This window comes from Canis lupus, chromosome 12 (genome assembly GCF_048164855.1).
Source record: "Canis lupus baileyi chromosome 12, mCanLup2.hap1, whole genome shotgun sequence".
NCBI lineage: Eukaryota > Metazoa > Chordata > Mammalia > Carnivora > Canidae > Canis > Canis lupus.
Window position 1 is genome coordinate 29,378,228 of NC_132849.1, and position 20,133 is coordinate 29,398,360.

Here is a 20,133-nt window from a genome sequence, read left to right on the forward strand (position 1 = left end):
CTCTCCTCCATCGTCTAGAACAAAATGAAATCTGTACCCCTCCCAGAGCTGTGCATGGAAGAAATGGAGGGCAGAGTGTTCAGGGAGAAATGCTCTTCTGTATGTCCTGAGCCAGACTTGTGGGGCCAGAAGTTCCCAGATGATTGAGTTCTCCATTCTGGGGGAGAGTCACCGCTTTTCTGAACACTGGGATGTCTGCTTTCCAGCTGCTGCTCCACTTAGATATTTATTTAGATGCTTGACAAAGAACTATCAAGGGGCAGAGCAGGTGTAATGTTCTCACCAACTGCTGCCATCCATTTGATGAATATGTTATTTTTGATCGTATGATCCTCTTAGATGATGATCAGGCACATGTACATGTAACACTCGCACCTGATGACATTAGTCTGGAAAAACATTGGTCCATTTCCCTTAATGGGAGAGCTTTGCATGACTGTGAGTGCTGAGCTTTGCCAAATTCGTCAGACTCTTAGATAGTAGAGCAGGTCCTCTTATTAGCAGGACAGGGAATCCCTCCGCCTTTTTCTTCCTAATTTCCCAACACCCATCTCATGCTCTATCCTTGGCCCCTGGCCTTGGAGACCATGCTCTCAGAACTATTCTAGAGCACCTATTAGCTAGCTGAGGATGGCTCTGCTACATTCCCTCTCAGAGATGCCTCACTTTGACATTAACCTTTAGAAGTGAGGGAAATCTTCCAAGCTGAAGGAAGAAACGTTGAATGGTGTAATTCCAAGATAGCTATGGCACAATGAGAAAACACGCACAGCACAACAAGAATAGATGTTTCTGGACACCCCTCCCCTGGAGAGACAGCTGTCTGGGCCCAGAAAGAACAGAACTTTGGCAGCCAGAGCTCAAGGCATGCACCAGTGCACCTGAAACACTCTAAAAATGGAAAGCTCAGAACACAACTCACATTGACCCCAGTAAGCACAGTGGAACCCACACAGTTGGTTAAATTTAATTTCCTGCAGAACCATAGAAACTTAGCTCAAATGCCACCTCCTCTGAAGTCTTCTTGAAACCCATGTTGAGTTGGGCACATCAGCTGAGTGCTCTGTTAGCAACCTGGATTTCCTCCCTTTCAGTGCACCCCAACATGCTTGCTTTCTGGGGTGCACGAAGTACCCGTCAAACCTTATTAGTCAGGGAGCTACCTGAGGTTGAGTGTCAGGTCTTGTTGATATTAGCATCCCCAATCCCTGGCACAAAATAAGCACTCATAAATGTTTATGAAGAGGGATTGTGAGAGGTATCTGCAGTCACCAAAATCACCCTTCTGTTGACTGATGATGAAATCTGAGATTCTCTCATTAGGTATTTGTTCTTTTAAGTTAAAAAGTTAGTCCTATGCACCAAAGAGCCCTTCCCACAATTAAAGTGTCATGGGGTAGGATAATTGTTACTGAGATTGTAGGGGGTGGGTTTGAGATGAGCACTGCAGAATGTTGGGGCAGACTTGGAACTTGTGATGAGAGTACCAGGATTGAAGGGATGAAGGCATTCCAGGGCATCAATGGTACAGAGGTACAGGCATGAGAGAAAACCAGTTACTGCCCAAAGACTAGGTCTGAAACTTGATTCCTATATCAGTAGTAGTTCTGTTCCCTTATTAAATATAAGAAAAAATAGAAATACATATTTTCAGGAGAGCCAGGTACTAGAGAAACATTACCTGCCATACCATAGGCTCTTGTGGAACAAGGAACCTTAGAAACATTGGTAGCCACTTCTTTCCATGAGGCACTGGCTTGCAAGAAACAGAGATGGTGGCAGGAAAAGACAGGGGATATGGACTGAATGTCAACACTGCAGACCCCTGCCACTCGTCACCATCTGTGCTAAAGAATTCAAACAGGGATTGACTCTATTCACCCTGGACTGGGTTCAGAAATGCAGTCAAGCCCCATATGAGAACGCTTCTCCTTCTGTGTGGGAGGCCTGCTCCCATGACCAGCCCCAGATGACTGAGTGGTGGCTGTGGGCATGTGTGGTGCATACACAGGATATTTGCTCCTGCTCATTGCCCAGGGGCCTAGGCCTCTTTCAAAGGCAAGGGGCTGTGATAGGGTCTGTGGGTATTAAAAGGCCTCCTGCAGAAAGGAGGACATCATAGTCCTCCCTGCACTTGATGGGAGGTGCTTACAATTAACTCTTGGCTGCTAGGTCTGGTGCTTAAACTAGCTACCACCTACACATGTTGAGAAAAGGAAGAAAGAGCAGTTAGAATGCAGGAAAAAGGGAAAAACCCCACCTCGCCCACTTGACAGGCTCAAACTGCCACTGCCAGCCGCCTGTGAGGCAGGGACAGTCCCCTACAAACGCCTTTAGATACTGGGGTTGCTGTGGTGAGCACCCCATTAGAGCTGGAGTTGCTGAGGCCTTGCCTACCGTGCAAAAGCACAAAAAGAGGCCCTGCAAGGATGTGTTGGCCATTCCCAAAATGGAATGGCTCAGTGTCTGCCCCTTGGGCCAAGCAACACGGAGGGGAGTGGCTAGGGTAAGCACGGGACTATGGGAGAAGTGAAGCAGAAAGAATCTTCGTGACAATGACAATTTACGGAACACTAGATAACCAGCCTGCTGGGTGTTTCTAAACCTTCTGAGAGGAGGTGAGTCAGTGGAGCGGTCATGTGGAAAATCCCCTTTCTCTTCAACGCACAGCCATTCCCGCGTTAAGGTAGACCCTCATCCCTACCAGGCTGGGATCCCATCAGGCTAGCAGAAAATGCATGTTTCTGGGAAGAAGCTGCATTTGTGTAAACTGGGAGGATTGACTGGTTGGGTCATGTTGTTCACTTGACAACTTCTGATTTCAAGAAGGACTCAAGTGGGTACAATTTGAGAGAACATCATTAGACAGAGAAAGGGCCTGATCTGGCCAGACCACAGTGGTGAGGGGAACATGTGGAAGAGAGGCTGGGCATGCCTCCTTCCATATCTGCCCATTTCACTTGTGCATTGTGGGGCAGCATTAATACTTGGCAGCTGTTAAGAAATGCTAAGGAAGCTTCTGGCAGCCCTCCAGCCAGCCCAGCATACCTCGGGTCAATGGAGCCTTTCTAGGGAATCATCTCGGCAAGTTTTCTTGACTTTAGCCTGGCAACTGTGCCCACCAACTCTGATGGGCTCCTGCACATGCCAGCTGGGCAGCCCACAGATACTACAGCTGCTCTGCTTGTGTCCTAGACCAACGTATCATCTGCCTTGCTATGGACAGTTCGCCCCCTCCCCACCAGCACTCCATGGAGGTTGGACTGGGGCATCATTGCTGCTGGCACAACAGCCCTGCCAAAGGTTTGCAATTAGGGGAGTCAAGATTCAAGATGTGCTATTTATTTTCATGTGGGCAGCTCAGTTCTTGCTGCTGTTTTCTATAGTAGATGTGGTATGATATCGGGTCCCACCTACAGAAAGGGCTACTTTGAACTTCACGTGGCACCTCTAGCTGGAAACTTAGACAGAGAGGCTAGCCAGGCCTGCAGGGTGAGGAATGTTCCAGGCACTCGCTTAGCATCACTGGAGCGGAGAAGGCTTGTTCTACTGCCTTGCTCCAATTATAACCAATCAGCCAGAGCTTCTTCAAGGAGCTCAGTCTCCTGATCTGGGGGAGCAGCATTTACCGGGAAGCATCACTTTCCCCGGAACATCCTTCCTGCTTTTCCAAGGAAAGTGGGGAGGCATAGCAGGTGATTGCCTCAGGGAGCATTTGTCCCAGTGAGGATCTTCGCTGAGGCTGCTGTCTCCTACCCAAATTGGCAATGACTGCTGCCAGGTGTGTAAGAAACTCCCTGGAGGACAGAATGAGGAAGTGTGATCATTTATGTTTGATTTAGAAAATGAAGGTCCAAATGCAGATTGGCAGCAAGAGGTCTGTCTTCCTGCCAATTTCCATCACTGAAACCAGGGCACAATTTTAAGATGTGACAATTGAGGGGAAGTGAGGCAAGGAGCATCTGGACCAATTGTGAGAGTGAATCCTCATAGGCAAGTTTGATCCCTTCAGTTGAGGGAGGGATTTTGGACTTGATTAATAAATAGGCTAACCTAGTGCCCTGGTTTGCCTGGGACAGTCATGGTTTCTGCCAGCCACCCACGTTTAATTTTTGGTGCCCCCTTCACTTTCAGAAAAGTTCAGGTTCGGTTGATAAGTTTTATGACCACTCTATGCCAAAGGGGAGAGAGACTGTGAGAGAGGGCTGGAGATGAATCCAGAAGAGTGACAAGTAGGATGGGGGATTCTGAGAAAGTTAATTTTGCTGAGCCTCAAGGAAAGAGTAGAGGCAGTAGAGGTTGGCCCATTCTCAAACATGTTCAGAGCCACAGGTTTGCTGGCCATGTCCAGGCACAGATTTGCAGAGTGTGGATGCTGGAAGCATCTCTGGGGGTAACCTAATTCATTTCCTCTTTCACCACAAGATGACATGGGGCTAAAAGAGATAGCAGTGAACCTGCCCAAGGTCACACCTGGATCCCAGCATTGTGGGGACCAGGCTCCCCTGGGGGGTCAGGCCCAGGTGCTCTGTTCTGGAAGAGAGGGAAAGAGTGTCTCTGAAAGGTGCCACAGAGGATTAATAGCTGTACTGCCAACATATAGTATAACATCCAGTGCTCATCCCATCAAGTGCCCTCCTCAGTGCCCGTCACCCAGTTACCTATATGTTGGCAAATTGAACTTCAATTAAAAAAATAAATGGGAAAAAAGGACCCCCCCCCCAAAATAGCTGTACTGCATTTGATGTGGCTGCCCCAGAGCAGAGGGAGTCACAGGCTGTGCCTTGGACCTGAGGCTGAGGAGGGGATGGCAAAGAGGGTGAGGTTTAGACCTGCTGGGAACAAGTGGGGTGTGGGGTTGGAGCACAGGTCTGCAGCCACAAGAGAGTGGGGGATGGAGCTGAGGGGTAACCGGGTCTCCAGGGCAGTGACCACAAAGGACCAAAGACATTAATTGGCCAGTAGAACCAAGAACAGGTGAAGAAACAGGTAGGTGTGGACATGAATGGGCTCAAATGAGTAATTTATAGAATTGAAATCTTTTTGGTTCAAGTTGCAGTGCAATTGTACAGAGAGGCAAACTCTATGGACAGCTGTCTTACCCCTTTGGCACATCTTTTCTCACCCCCTTAAGAGGGTTGCAGTGGTGCGAAAATCATAAGTCAGTAACTGTCTTGACCTCACCTTGGTAGATGAGGAAACTGAGTCATGGAGAAGCCAGATTCCTTCTTTCTCATGGTGCTCTCAGCAAATGGGGTGTGATTAATGACAAGCCACAAGAGCGATTCTATGAGACAAGCCACAAGAGTGACTTTGTGGTTTCACTGCAGTATGACCTCCCAGGCGGCTCTGCTGTGGCGGAGGGGTGAGGCAGTAGACTTTTCTGTGAATACACTCATCTGGTTGGAGGATGCCCAGCGTGATGCTCCCGAGACCTGGCTTTCTGGTCCCAGCTCTCTTGCCTGCTAATTAGCCATGTGATGGTAGAGACACTGCTCCTCTCTCTCCTTTACTTTTCTTCTTTGTCAGATGAAGGCTCTGGCTTCTGCCACTGCCAAAGTCTCAAGCCCTGACTGTGTTTTTCCAGAGATATCTGACCTTGGCTCAATCGGTATCTGACTTTGGCTTAGCTACATGTTCACCTCTTGCATTTTCTTTTTTTTTTTTAATTTTTATTTATTTATGATAGTCATACAGAGAGAGAGAGAGAGAGAGAGGCAGAGACACAGGCAGAGGGAGAAGCAGGCTCCATGCACCGGGAGCCCGATGTGGGATTCGATCCCGGGTCTCCAGGATCGCGCCCTGGGCCAAAGGCAGGCGCCAAACCGCTGCGCCACCCAGGGATCCCCACCTCTTGCATCTTCTTGTGGTCTTTGTGTAGAGCACACTCACAGGTCTGCATGGAATATTTGTCCCTAGGTCTCAGATATCTCTGTTGTCAGGATACAACAGCATCACATGCAAATATCATAAAAAAAAAAAACAACAACAACCCAGTGTATCTGGTTCAGATCTATAGTTTTTGCCTCCAACAACTCTTCCCCCAATGAAGTTGAATTAAATATTGACGTTATTGCGGATCATCTTCAAAGTGAATAGCTCACCCTAGTAAACGTATACTGGATGATATATGGTTGTAATCAAAATGATCTCCTGTGACCCAGAGCAAGTTCTCCCACATAACATCTACAAAAAATCCTGCGCACCATTGTCACACCCACACAGTGCTCTCTGATATGTGACATTAGAAACCTCAATCTCCTGAAAAAAAATCATAAAATAGTTTCAGTTTATATGAACTGAGCACACGTTTTGTTCAGTGAAACTTCTTTGATGATGCCTGTTCAAACACTTATAAATATTGAGAAAACTCCCACAGGCATCATCCTCAGCTGCCACAGGACATTTTGCAGAAACTAACAGGGAAGACATAAGATACTAAATGTCACTGGAGATCATGCACATGCCGGGACACTTTAGGCTGCCTTAACCTTCCTCTGCCACCCGCAACTGCTGGTGTCTGAGCAAATGTTCCAGAGAAGCCAGGCTGGGGAAGTAGAAGAGTCAACAGGAAGGTGAGAAAGTGAGAGGAGACGCAGGATTTTGGTGGCATCTTTTTCCACCCTCTCGCTATGGATGTGAAGAAGCTCAGAGTGACTGGGGCATCCCAAGTCACTAGTACTACCAAGCCGCACACAGGAGCGCGTTCAGCACACAGAGGCACTGCGGAGAGGGAAAATGGGGGGGTGGAGGGACAGTAGAAGAATAAGAGAGAAGAGAGAAGGAGCAGATATCAGGAGAAAACACTGCACAGAGTAGGAAGGAAGAGCCAAAAGGCTCTGGGCCCTTGTCTCCTTGCATAGTGTCAGGGGGTAAAGAAGTGAGTGTCTGGGGCCCAAGAGCTGCTTCAAGGCCACAGAAATACAGCCCATACCTGGGAGGACAAGTCTTTGGAAATAAGTGTCAGGTCAGGGGATTGAGTGCTAACTGGAAAACCTCAAAACACTGAGAAAAGCTCACATGCCTGACTTTGTGCGGTTCAGAGTTGGTATATTACACCCGGGACTCTGGTGGAGCAGGTCTCCCAGACACATCCATTATTCCATATCAGTTCTTCTTTATTATAAAATTAACATCACTGAAAGCTCAGAAAAAAAAATAAGACAGACCAAAAATATCACACCTTAGGCAAATGAGTTGGAAATCCCTTATAGTGATGCCCTATTTTTTCCACCCATCTCTAAAGTCGGAGGACACCTGGTATGGTGTTTAGGTAAGAGATGCAGTTCCTGGACCACACAGTTTCCTGATGGTACAGAATTGAAGTGACGTCATGGAAATGCATATGTCTCAAGGTCACTCTAAGTATAGTTTCTAGGTGAAAACATGAGTCTTAGTCATTGGTGGAAAGGTATTTGTGTGCCTTTGTGACTTGCCGGTATCTACTGCTCTCTGCCTTCAAAGACAAAATTTTAATTCAATTCATGCAGGCTGCAGGCCAAGTTTTCCCACACTTTCGGCTCACCTAGATGTACAACCTAAATGTAGGTTATACCACACCTGTGCTCCTTTGTCATTCAAAAGGAAATAAAACAACTGTTACCCAGAAATGGTGAAGTTTTTCTTCCGCTCAAGGGCAAGGAATCTATGACATAAGATGCCCACTCCAGCGGTTAATCTGAACGGTCTCATTTGTGTAGTGTTCCCCATGGTGACGAAAGCGAGGATGTGGCAGGCACAGAACGTATGGAATCCTTTGTCTTAATTAGAAAGTACAGTGAGAGTCATGGAATTTGGCCAAGCCTCATAAATCTGCTAAAAGAATCAAGACTCTGTCAGATAAGCTTAAATAGAACCAACTGAGCCCTCTGGAGAATTAAATAGATTCCCTGCTAGTAGTTGACACCCACTCTCCTGTCACTTTGCTGCACTCCACGGACGGCGGGTGTGCTCATTAACCAGCAACCCTCCTACCCGCCGATGACAAGTTTATCCCCGCGGAGCACAGAACTCAGGGATGATAAATTTACTCCTGCTTGTAAAAATGAAACTCTCCTCAGGGCAATAAAAGTGCTGCAAGCCTTTAAGGAAATCAGTACTTTGTCTGATAACTTACCTTCATTAACAAAGCCTGGTCCTCTTGGTCAGGACAGCTCCTCACTGCCAGGGAGAACTGCTCTAAAGTCACTGGAAGGGAACAAACCGAAAAGGTGAATGACCTCCCTTCAGCTCCCAAGCTCCTCTGGTATGGAGAGGAACACTGCAGTTATAACGGACACAGGGGGCATGCCACCTGCCTTTCCCTGGTGATAGGATAGAGAGAGCTCCCTCTGTCCCCGGACTGGGTCGGGGCCAGCACACAGGGACTTCTGTACCATTGTGAGCTGGGGTGACTAACATCAGAGCACAGGGCTATGACCATCAATAGAGCTTTATCCTCCTCCAGGAGGTCCTGGGTTCAGCCACCAATGATCAGCTGGTCCCCCAAGGACCACATCATATCCCTGTTTTGTATGATCTCCATTTAGAAAAGCACCTGCCTTTGTAAATTTGGCTATGGTAAATTTTCTGTCTGCCTTCCCAAATTTTTCTGTCTGTGATTCCCATGGATTTAAGGCCTCTCATGGTGTGAACATGATAACGGCCCCCGGTGTTGACCCTCAGGCAAATCCCCCAAACTCCTCTCTATAAGGAGGAGCAACATAACAAGTCATGTTTTCCAGCTATTCTTGTCCAACAGAACGGCAGAGAGAAACTCAGGAAAGCTTGAAAAAAAAAAATCCAACAACTTTAAGGACCCATTTAAATTGGCCACAAGAGTTCTAGGAATATTAATTTTGATAATTTACACAAATTACGTTCCCTTCTCTGTCACGGTGGCTGGGCTCCCATCAAGAGCCCACTTGTGTGGCCACCCCCTTTTTATTTTGGTCTAACTAAACACCAAACCACACGCTGCCTTCCCTGCACACTGTTTTGACTATGTTATTTCACTTTTTAAAATGCTCCCATGAGAAATATCAGAAAGGGAGACAGAACGTAAAGACTGCTAACTCTGGGAAACGAACTAGGGGTGGTAGAAGGGGAGGAGGGCGGGGGGTGGGAGTGAATGGGTGACGGGCACTGGGTGTTATTCTGTATGTTAGTAAATTGAACACCAATAAAAAATAAATTAAAAAATAAAATAAAATGCTCCCATGAGTCCCTACCACCCTCAGATTTAAATCTATTTCTTTTGACAGGCATTAAGGCTTTAACTTAGTCAACCATCTAGATGAGCCTATTATTTCTAGACTCAAAGCAGTGTTCACTCTTCTACCTGCCATAACCTTTCACCACCATCTGCTGGGTACCGTCCTACCACTTGCCTTTGAGCAGAGCAAAGCCCATCCCTCCCCTGGAACCTCGCAGGCCGGCCCATCCAACCATTCAAAGCCCCTGACCACCTCTGGGGCCAGCCCAACTTCCACAGAGCTCACAGAAGTACGCAGAGCTATACCCAGCCTCATGACTAGGGGACAGCCTGACTCCACTGTTCTGACTCCAAGGATGTCTGGATGTTATGTTTACAAATGCAGATATTTTGAAGATAATTGTATCATCAAGAGCGAATTTTCATGAAGAAAGCATTGTCTCGGTAATTATTTTGTGTTGTGTTCAATGTTACCTATAAAGCACAAACTTTTAGTTTTTAATCTATGACTAAGTTATTCTGTGCAGTTGTGACTGTTATCAGTTGTATCTTGTGCTGATGACTTTTTCCAAGTCTAAATTTTTGCTCTGATCCAGTCAAAATGTGCTCAGAACCAATAGAGGGAGTCAGTGTTGTCTGCTTTATATGCTCAACCAGTTTAGCCATATTCAACTGGCTAAAATGAATATTAATTACACAGAATCTTAAATTCTTTTTAAACAGTTAAAACATTTTAAGAGTTGAGAGTTGAAATATAATACTTTCCCTGTAAGAGGAGCTTAACAGAAACTCAGCTTGAGATAAGAGCTCAAGCGAGGCTGAGTTCATATGAATGCATTTGCTCACCCATTCAGAACTCACCAGCCCATGGAAGACCCTGGAAGCAACAACCCCACTCCCAGAACATGGTCATCAGCTCTGTTTTGGACTTTTGCTGTGGCATAGTTTGGTGTGACAAAATATTGAACTCTATTGTCTGAAGATGAGTAAAGAATACAAATTCTTAAGCATCTACAAATTTAGATGCTAGGTTTTCTTTAGACATTTCTGAAGGTAGCTATTTCACTTAGTAAAGGTTTATGCTGTGACTTGGAATCTTCCTGAGCACAGGCCATGGGAATCTAAATGCTTGCTACTTGCCTCCTTGGAGGGCTCCTAGATTCTTGCTCCCACCTCTCCTCCTCTGTAGTGACCCCAGAGACATATGTCCAGCTGCCTGTGGCTGGACTCCACTGTGACACTTTTAGTTGTTCACAAGACGTGGCAACCAGCCAAGGCAGCTATTTCTTTGAACTGTGAACATACAATCCAAACCAGTTGACTTCCATGCCTAGTCAACCCTTCCCTAAATTTTCCCATTTTTGTGGAACTGTCTTCCACCAGCCAGTAGGCCCAGATCTCTGATTCTTCCTTCTGCCGCCGAGCCTGCCCTTCTTGCACAATGTCTCCCCAGTGCACCCCTTCTCACAGCGCGGGTGCCACTTTGACTCTGCATAATGCTTCTGCCTCATTCCCCAACATGGATGCCCCATCCCCCTCTCAGGCCCTGGGCCCACTGCTGCCACCACAGGAGAACTAGCACTGCCAGATCTCTGCACACACCTCCTTCTCTCTGCATCTCAGCTCCTCTTCTCTGGTGGAAAGCCCCCTTTGCCAGCTCCTTGCTATCATAAATCCATGGCTGGGTTCTTGGCCACATGATCTGCTCAGTCTTCTTTCCATCTGCTCAAACCCTACCCTTCTTCTGGGCCCAACTGGTCAAGGTGGAGTCAGATAGCTCTCACTTGAGGTCTTCACCTCCACTCCCAGCTGTGTCCTTTGACGAGCCACATGCTCTCCCTGGGCCTTAGATTCCTACAGTCACCTGTGGAGACCAGTGCCTGCCTCGTGGAAGTGGTGTGAGGATGAGTGGAGAGGCCATAGGCTATGTCACTGTGTCTAGCACAGCACTGGCTCCCCACTCTGCACCCTTGAGAAGCTTTCTCTTTCCCCATCACATGGATTTCTTCCCCATTTCATGCCTTGGTGGGACACATTACACTCTGGATTCTTCTCTTTTTTTAAACAAATTTTAAATTTCTTAAAAAAGATTTTATTTATTTATTCATCACACACACACACAGAGAAAGAGAGAGAGAAAGACAGAGAGACAGACATAGGAAGAGGGAGAAGCAGGCTCCCCAAGGGGAGCCAGGGATCATGACCTGAGCCAAAGGCAGATGCTCAACCACAGAGCCACACAGGAGTCCCTGGGTTCTTTCCTTTAAATCATTTTTTGGCTTATAGGTGAACACACTGCCTTGTCTGAGGAATGAGCCTGTGTACTCCAGAGACAGACTTGTGTCTTTTCCCAAACTCTGGTCTATACATGTCATGTCCAACATGCCAAAGTCACCGCCCAGTTTTGTGGAACTGGACTGGAGCGCCCTGTGGGAATACGGGGCCCACAGATGGAGTTTCCCCGTAACTGGTTGGCTCGAGTTCACGAGGCGAGCGCCTCTCATCCCATCCACACAAGCAACAAAAGCCAACCCCGCCAACTGGGCACCAGCAGAAGCAGAGCACAGGGATTTCTCAGCTGTTTCCTCTTGCCTTAGATGTCAGTGTGACCTATGCTTTCATGCCAACAGTGGGCTCACCGCTCACCTCACCCCACTCTGATTTCTACCAAATTGCAAGAGAAGACAGAGGGTATAAACACTGCCAGCTCCTCTCTACCAGGTCTGGTGGCCTCTGTGCCTGGGCTGCCTAACTCATTGACAAGGACTGCTGAGAAGCACCAGAACAAGGTTCATGTTTCATTCCCCCTTCCACTCCCCTCCCCGATTTTTAAATAAGAAAAAAAAAAAAAAAAAAAAAAAAGAGGGACCTCTGGGTGGCTCAGTGGTTGAGCCTCTGCCTTCAGCTCAGGGTGTGATCCCGGTGTCCAGGGATTGAGTCTTGCATTGGGCTCCCTGTAGGAAGCCTGTTTCTCTTTCTGCCTGTGACTCTGCCTCTCTGTCTCTGTCTCTCATGAATTAAAAAAAAAAAAAAAAAAAAAAAAAAAAGTCTTTTTTTAAAAAAAGAAAAAAAACCTCTAAAAATGAAAACATCTGTGGTATCTACCTTCCTCTACCCCTGCTGCTGATTCAACGGGCTGACTGCCTGATGAAAATAAGGCAGCCAGGAAAACACAAGGCTCGTGGCAGCAGCGCGAGTCTCCTTCAAGGACTCTGGGTGAAATGTTTTTGATTCTACATTGATTGTTTTAATGCCTCTTAAGGGTCCCCGGGGTGGTTCGTGTCAGCAGGGGGTTGCAAAGGCTTCCACCTGCCTGAGGACAGTTCTCTTGGTTCGATCCACCCACTCTGTGTGACAGAAAGATGGCCTGATGGTAGAGGGAGAACAACAGATTTTGAGATAACAAGTCGGCTTTGGGGTGGTGGGGGGAGCCTAGAAAAAAGTGACCGGGTTGAAGTAGGAAGATGGTAGTTTGGGAGAAAACACTTAGAGGCCAGCGTGAAATACAGATGTCTCCTCTTGTGGCTATGGGCCACCATGGGCTCAGATGTGCAGTACAACAGCCTCACCCCTGCTGCCATTTCTGAAAGGTAGACAGGATTTTTCAATGTGGGAGATCCCTAAAACAAGGAAATGGTTGTACCTAGAATATCTTTCATTATGACATGTTAATGCAAATAAGGGGGGAGAGTAAAACAAACCAAATGTACAAGAGCATTGAACTTGTGTTTCCCTTTGAATTACGGCTCTAAGGTTGAGGAACTAAGGCTAACTTAGCAGGCACAAGTGACCTTAATAGATAACACAGGGCGCTGTGTTGCTCAGGAATGCGGTCTCAGAATGTTCTTTCACCTTCTCTCACAAACCCTGTGACAGTGCCCTGGAGAACTGGGATCCTGCCCCAGGTGCCAAGCTTTAACTCTACCATTTGTCTGGCTTCAGCCTTCTCCATGGGGCAATGGGGGAGTACCCACCTGGAGTCTGCCCCTCACTTCTCCAGGTACCCAGGATCCTGGGGTTATAGCTTGAGTCTCTTCCCTGGGAATGGACTCCATCTGGTGTGTGTATCCCTAGACTCATGGGGGTAGCCAAGGGAAGCCATTGGCAGGGTGGGACACTGACCTTGTATGTCTAGACTAGATGATCCACATGGTGTGGGATGGATCTGGGGGTGGGAATAGTCAGGGATCTGCGATGGGGATGCTTCTCCCCATGCTGCTGAGTGCACAAAACTTCTGAGCCTGAGAACTGTAAATTGGAGTCTGGCCTTCTGGATGAATGAAGCTACATTTGTTCAGGCAGGAGGACAGAGTATATTTTCTTCAACACTTTGTCAGCTTGTTTTACACACTTCCCCTGGGCCCCACACATAGCAGCAGGGCAGACTTGTGATACGGAACAAGACCTGATGCTAAAATACAGGCTCACCCAAACCTCTTCAAAGCCAGGCCCTTCCATCTATCTCTGGAAAGAGGACATAGGTCCCAGCTGCGTCTCCCCTCTGGTAGGAGAAGGAGGCTTTCACCTTTCATACTTACAATGAAGATAAGGAAAACAGAAATAGGGAGGCAGACATCTGCCCCAAAACAGAAGTTTCCACCTGGAGGAATGTGACAGCCGAGCACCCTGGAGGCTGGCACTGTGCTCTGGAAGCAGTGCTCCCTTGCTAATGCTTCCCTGGCACCAGGGGCGGCTTGTCCCACATCTCCAGACCCTTGAGGGTCTGAAGGTCAGGTTCACATGGCACCTACACCCGAGGCTTCTGGTCCGGGGTCCTCCACTTACTCTGTGGCACAACATGGAGTATGCTGGTGGCTGTCCCTCAGCCCACTGCTCTCACCTGTGCGTGACAGCCTGCTGTCAGCTCATTTTGTAGAACTAGCACTCCAGGCTTCTAAAGTCCCCCACACACCTATTCATCAGAACATAACAGGGAAATGTTGAAAGGGAGAGAGAGACAGAGACAGAGACAAAAGGCCTTCAGATAAAACTTCAGGCCTTCAGGTTTTTTTGCAGAAAAAAACCTCTACTTTTGTTTTCAGAATCAACACGGAGGGTGAGCAGGGGATTTTAACTTCTTGTCAATTAGCAGTTTGGGCAGTTCTAGCCTCCTGCCCATTGAGATGTGGTAAAGGGTGTAGAGCTGGCCCACAGGGGACTTGCATGCTCGGCAAGGTGCCATGGCTCGCTGTCTGGTCCCCTAGCCTGGTCTTGGCTCAAGTGGCCCATTCCAGAGAGCAAACAGAACACGCCACATGCCACCCGCCCCCGGCTCCGTGCCCATGTCTGGGAGACGACAGGAGCTCACAGGGCCCAAGTTCTCTTCCGGGCAGACAAGTACTAGTTCTCTGTGACTAAGGCTCTGCCTGAGTACTAGGACCACAGCACCATCAGAGGGACAGCTTTTGGACAGAGAGGGGGACTTCTGCTTCTCTAACACAAATCCTCATTTCAGCCCCCTCTGTTACCTCCTCACTGAAGGTCTTCAGCCTCTTGCTTTCTGGCCACACCCCCATATTTTGTTCTTTACTCTCTGCTCCCACCCACTCTGGGTCTTTTTCCCCAGTATATCATGGCCAGGGAAGTGACCCTCAAGTGACCCTGGGTCTGAGGGTCACTCTCTGGCTGTCCCTTCATTTGCCTCCTACTGTCTACCCAGCAAAGGTCAAGTGCTGTAACACAGCATTCAGCACACCCCACGACCCTGTTCAGCCCACTTTTTCAAAACTCAGTTTTGTTTCCTGGCCTTCTCCCCTTCTGGTAGAACAGGGGCCTTGCCATTCCCTGAACAAGGCCTTCACTTTGTCACCTTCACCTTTGTCCACACTGTAGCCTCCTCCCAGAATGCACTGCCATACTTCTAACATTAGGATCCTATTAATACTTCAAGACCCAGTACCGAGGGAACCTCTGGAAGCCATCTCAGAGTACTGTGATGTCTGCAAGCTCCCTGTACCTCTCATGGGCTCATCACATTCCACACGTATGAGGGCACATGTACTCATATCTTATTTTTCTCCTACACTGAGAAGGGTCATATATCATCCTAGCCCAAAGTCTTGCAAGCAGGAGGTCCTGAAAACTGTATAAGCAAATAAACTGCCAAGTATTTCCTGCCCACTCCTTTGAAATCTGTAGGAGCTGTGCCCGAAGAGGGGAGAGCATGGAGAGCATGGTGTAGCAGAGACTACATCTTTCTAGCAGGCAGCATGTCAGTTTGGCCAGGCGCTGGTTGGGGATGGCAGTAGGTCCTCCCTGCCATCTTGGAATCCTTAACCATAGTCTAAGCCATGGGAGTGACATGTGGATGACTGCTGCCAAGGGCTAAATGTGGGCACTTCCTGTAGGGAGCAGGGGCAGGCCGTGGGACAGGGCAAATCCTGTCTGCAGTGTCTAGGCCTTGGGAAGCAAGTGGCTCCCCTTTCTCCATGCCAGTGACATCACATGCCCATCTGATCTTCCTTCTCAGGGCTCTTCCCTGTCTGTGAAGCTGGTTATAAAAGAGAGCCAGCTGTGACCTCTGGCTCAGGTCTGGCACACAGTCACAAGAGGAAGCAGGCACACTTGTCACTGACTTCCCAGAGAGAGTCCTTTCAGCCTGGGCCAAACGTGACCATTCACTCAGCAAAAGATAAAAGCATAGCTCTAAGGAACCCCTCTCTCCGGAACTTGCAATCTTTCCATGGGTGGAGAGGCTGCCTACCCTCAGATAGATGGGGTACTCTCTTGCTAATTCAATGTGGCTCTCACCTCACCATGGCCAATGGGTGCTTACTAAGGTGTACACCAGTGGTGGCCACTATTTCCATATCTTCTCCCTGGCAGACAGCCTTCCCCATGGGACTGCCCCATCCACTGCAGATCCCTTATTGTAAAGATAACTCCAACCATGACACTCAGCTGGAGGTCACACTCAACCCCCTCACTGATCCACAAAGAGAATAGAAGTTGACAAGTTTTGGAAAAGCAAGAGCTGTGGACTCCAGATATAGCATTTCAATCAGGAAGATAATAGACATGATGGCTGTGAGCAATTGCCTGGGGTATGGCATCAACTCCAGTGTTCCATTTTGAGGGGTTTGTCTCTCAATTTAACATAATGCCATGCTCAGAACTTGGGTATCTCTATGTCCTCAGGCCTCTCTGCCATTCCCCATTGTAGGGTCTTACTCACAGGCCCCAGATTCCCCCCACACTGTACATGTCCAGGCTGGATTTGGTCCTATCTGCTCTAACTTGGTGCCAGACAGCCTAGCCCTCTCTGTACAATCCTTATGCTTCCTCCTACCTCACCCTTTGCCTCTCATCACTCTCAAGGTTCTGTAGATTATTTCCCTGTAACATCTCCAGAATGACTCCCCGGCCCCTACCAGTCCTGCCACCAATGCTTCTCAGTTTGTATCCTCATAGCTGTGTGCTGGACACCCTGGCCTGGCCTCCCTTGGTCACAATTCACCTCCAAATCACAGCTGCATACTCTTCCTACAGCCCCAATCTGGTCATGCCTTCCCCTGTTCCACATCTTTCCCAGAGCCCCACTGACTGTGGAGGTTGACAGTGAAACCTCCCAGACTAGGCCTATGAAGGCCCTGTGGGATCCCGACTCTTGTTGCCAAAGTGTACCCTGCACTGCAGACACACCAAATCACAAGTGCTCTCCCAAATCATCTATGAATTTCATGCTTCTCATTCTGCTCTTCCTTCTGCTTATAATGTCCTTTCCACCTTTGTAATATAGGTAAATCTTACCCATCCTTCAAAAGGCAAGGTCTCAAATGCTAACTGCCTTGCCAAGCACTTCATAGGGAGCCATGTGAACCCCATACTTAAGTATCTCCCAAGTTCTCCCAGAGCATCTGGTCTATGGAGACTGTCATTCCAGCTCTGACTAATGCTCCTTGAGAGCAGGGGCCATTCCCTACTGGATATTGCATCTCCAGAACTTAACATAGTTCCTGGGCCACGGTAGGCCTTCAACACATTGGATGAGGAGGGGTGAAAAAGGAGTGAAGGAAGAGGGCTCTACATCCATACTGTTTCTGAATGACAATGGAGTAGATGCTGGACTCAGGTAGGGCAGGACTAGATTTTAAATGCTTGTTCTTCATGGGACTGAGTTTGAGAGACAGAGCAAGGTTCCACTTTCATGGGACATCCCGCCATTTTGTCCCACAGTCTGAAGCAATACCTTCATCCTATTCCTTAGGAACACAGTCTTCATGTTCCTTGCAAGAATGACTAAAGCAAACCAAAGTCAAGTCCTCACAGCTTTAGCTGGTCCTGTGAAGCTGGGACTTGAGGCATCTCTGGTGCATAGATCAGAACCCGAGTGTCTCCTTAATCAACTGCTGACAGAAGCTTTTTGTGTCAATTATCAGAAAAATTCAACCATCTGTCCATAGCCCAGAATGGATTTGCATAAAATTTAATTTGTCTTAAACTTCTCAGGAATGAAGAACTATAAAATGTGCACAAGACAAGGAACTTTAATGTTATTGTATCCAGAAAGTGCATTACATAATAAGAAATAGCTATTTCTAACATTATAAAAAGTCATTTTTTCTTCCATGTTATGTTTTTGTGACTAGCTTACTTTCTGGTTCATGCACTTTGACCCTCGAGATCACAGCAAGAAGTGGTTAGACGCCATCTATCTCTACCACATGAACTTGTTATTCCACTCTTGGGCACAGAATACTTTTCACCTATAATTATAGAAATCTGGGGGGATTTCTTTATTTTCCAGGCTTCCAATTAAGAGAGATTTCCAAGTGCTTTTTCAGTGGAAAAAAAAAAAGTTACAATAAAAAGCTTCCTCCATCTCTACTTACCCTGATGTTAAATAAACTTTCCCTGGTGGGTTTTCAATGTCCACTTTGATAAGCAAATTAGGAATCCTACATGTCAGTAAAGGAAGGTGAATATTCTGATGAAAACCTTGCTGTTAGTTATCTTGTAATCACTTCCCTATCTAACACTCTAGGCCACTTTAAGTATATATTACAACTTGTTACTTGATTATATCTCAGGATCGAATGCTGCATTTTTTCCTCTTCAGTTCTCACATTTCTGAGTAAAAGCCATCATTTTCAAGTTAATAGGGCATTATGTTTTCTCTGCAAATAAAATCCCATAACTCTCAAGCAAAGAGAGAGGTAAATTCATTAAGAGGAGACACAGCACTATTTTTCCTCCTGACGTTTGGGATCTACAATAGGTTAAAAATGATATTTTTATCTCTGGTGATTTATCAAACTCCAGATTCCATAAAAGATAAACAGATGCACTAAGAAAAGGATATATCATCTTAATGTTTCATTGTGACACTTTTGGTATCTGAAGAGCATGTATATTAAAGATCTCCCCTCCAAAAACTCAATAGTTCCTATGATTTATACAGTTATTTCTTGTTTTTAAAACACATTGAAGTGAGAACATGCCAAGAGACACCTTAAAAAAATGGTCACATTTGAAACATACAGATTATTTATAGACAAGAAAAAAAAAAAAAAAAACCCTGAGAGCTGAAAGAAAATCTGGTTGTCAACAGACAGTTGCTTTTTCTATGTTTTTTTCTGAGTTCATTTTGGTTTTTGTGTGGGTGGCTCATGTGAACTCAAAGGTTATTTGCTAAATGTTTTGTGAGATTAGAACATGTTGTCCTTTAAAATCTAAATTTAAATTTATGTTTGTTGCAAATATGTTTCACTTTAGAATATGGGATCATATTTTTAAAATAGAAAATCATACCTAGAACTGCTGTGATCAGACAAGGGTTCCTTGTGTGATGCTCCTATTTTTATTCACAGTTTAGAAGGTATTATTCTTAATCATATTCCTAGCAGGAAAACTCACAGTACAGAGTTCGGCAGTAAAAATGGTTTCTTTTTTACTTTTGTGTTGCTTTCACCTGCCAGTTTGGGTACTAATTAATCTTATTTTGAAACTACTTAGGTGCCAGAAGCTGTAAAGTCAGTGTGTACTGCATATCAGATCTTTGTAGTACAAATATAAAGTACATTTTTTAATTATAGGATGGGGAAAAAAGGAGACCCTCACCACCAGCACGTTTAAGGTGGGGAGGGCTTCTTTTTTGTGCCTCTTTAGCAATGCTGAGTAACCAGATTCAGATCCAAGCAGCATGTATGGGTCTCACAAGGTGGGCAGTCAGCTGGGATTTGAATCCTCCTTCTGCTGTGTGACACTGGGCAACTTACTTCATCTCTCTGTGCTTAGTTTCCTCAGATGGAAATTGGATAGACAGTGGCCCCTTCCTCACTGCTTCAGTTGAGGGATTAATTAATATTCCCGCCACAACATTTTGCACAGGGCTGGAAACTGAGCCCTCCCTACATGTTAGCTGTCCTCATGATTATAGGACCCTAGTGCTTCCTCACATGATTTTTCATTTAATCCCCACAGAAAATCTGTGAGATAGAAAATATAAGATGCACTACTTGGAGACAAACTTGGTAAGAGTAGTGAAAAAGCAGTACAGGCCAACTTTAACATAGGAAAGTATGTGTTAAATAAATATACAAAGAAAAATCTCCAAACGTTCAAGAAGGCTGTGACTCCCAGCCTCTGGTGTTTATCTGTGGGAAGGAAAGCCCTTGGAGAGTTGGTGGTGGGAGGGTTTCCCTCAATATCTGATGCCTAGAAAGCTCTGACTGAGCAGTGCTTTAGGGTTAGCCAGCCTGAGGGCGAAGTCCTAGCTCCACAGCTTAGCTGGATGTGATCCTAGGCAATTGGTTTCTCCTCTGAGCCAGTTTCTCAATGGCCTCTGTCAGCATGTCTGGAGATGGAAGAAATGACAATGGCTCTGGTACAGGGGAAGGCTTCAACAGATGGAGGCTGCAGTGATCCTTATAGTCGGCCAAGATGCTGGCGCTCCAGGGATAAGTGACATTTTATTAGCATCTGGGTAAGGTACTGCAGCT

General features: G+C 46.6%; 1 protein-coding gene across 4 annotated transcripts in view; it reads right to left on the reverse strand.

Annotated features, from left to right (window-relative positions):
• The window catches only part of ACOXL (acyl-CoA oxidase like), a 353,848-nt gene that overhangs the window by 50,398 nt on the left and 283,317 nt on the right, over positions 1–20,133 (reverse strand). For all 4 annotated transcript variants that reach the window (XM_072770257.1, XM_072770256.1, XM_072770255.1 and 1 more), the window contains one exon: positions 8,117–8,187. In XM_072770257.1, coding sequence (XP_072626358.1) covers positions 8,117–8,187 — 71 coding nt within the window. The remainder of the gene's footprint in view (positions 1–8,116; positions 8,188–20,133) is intronic.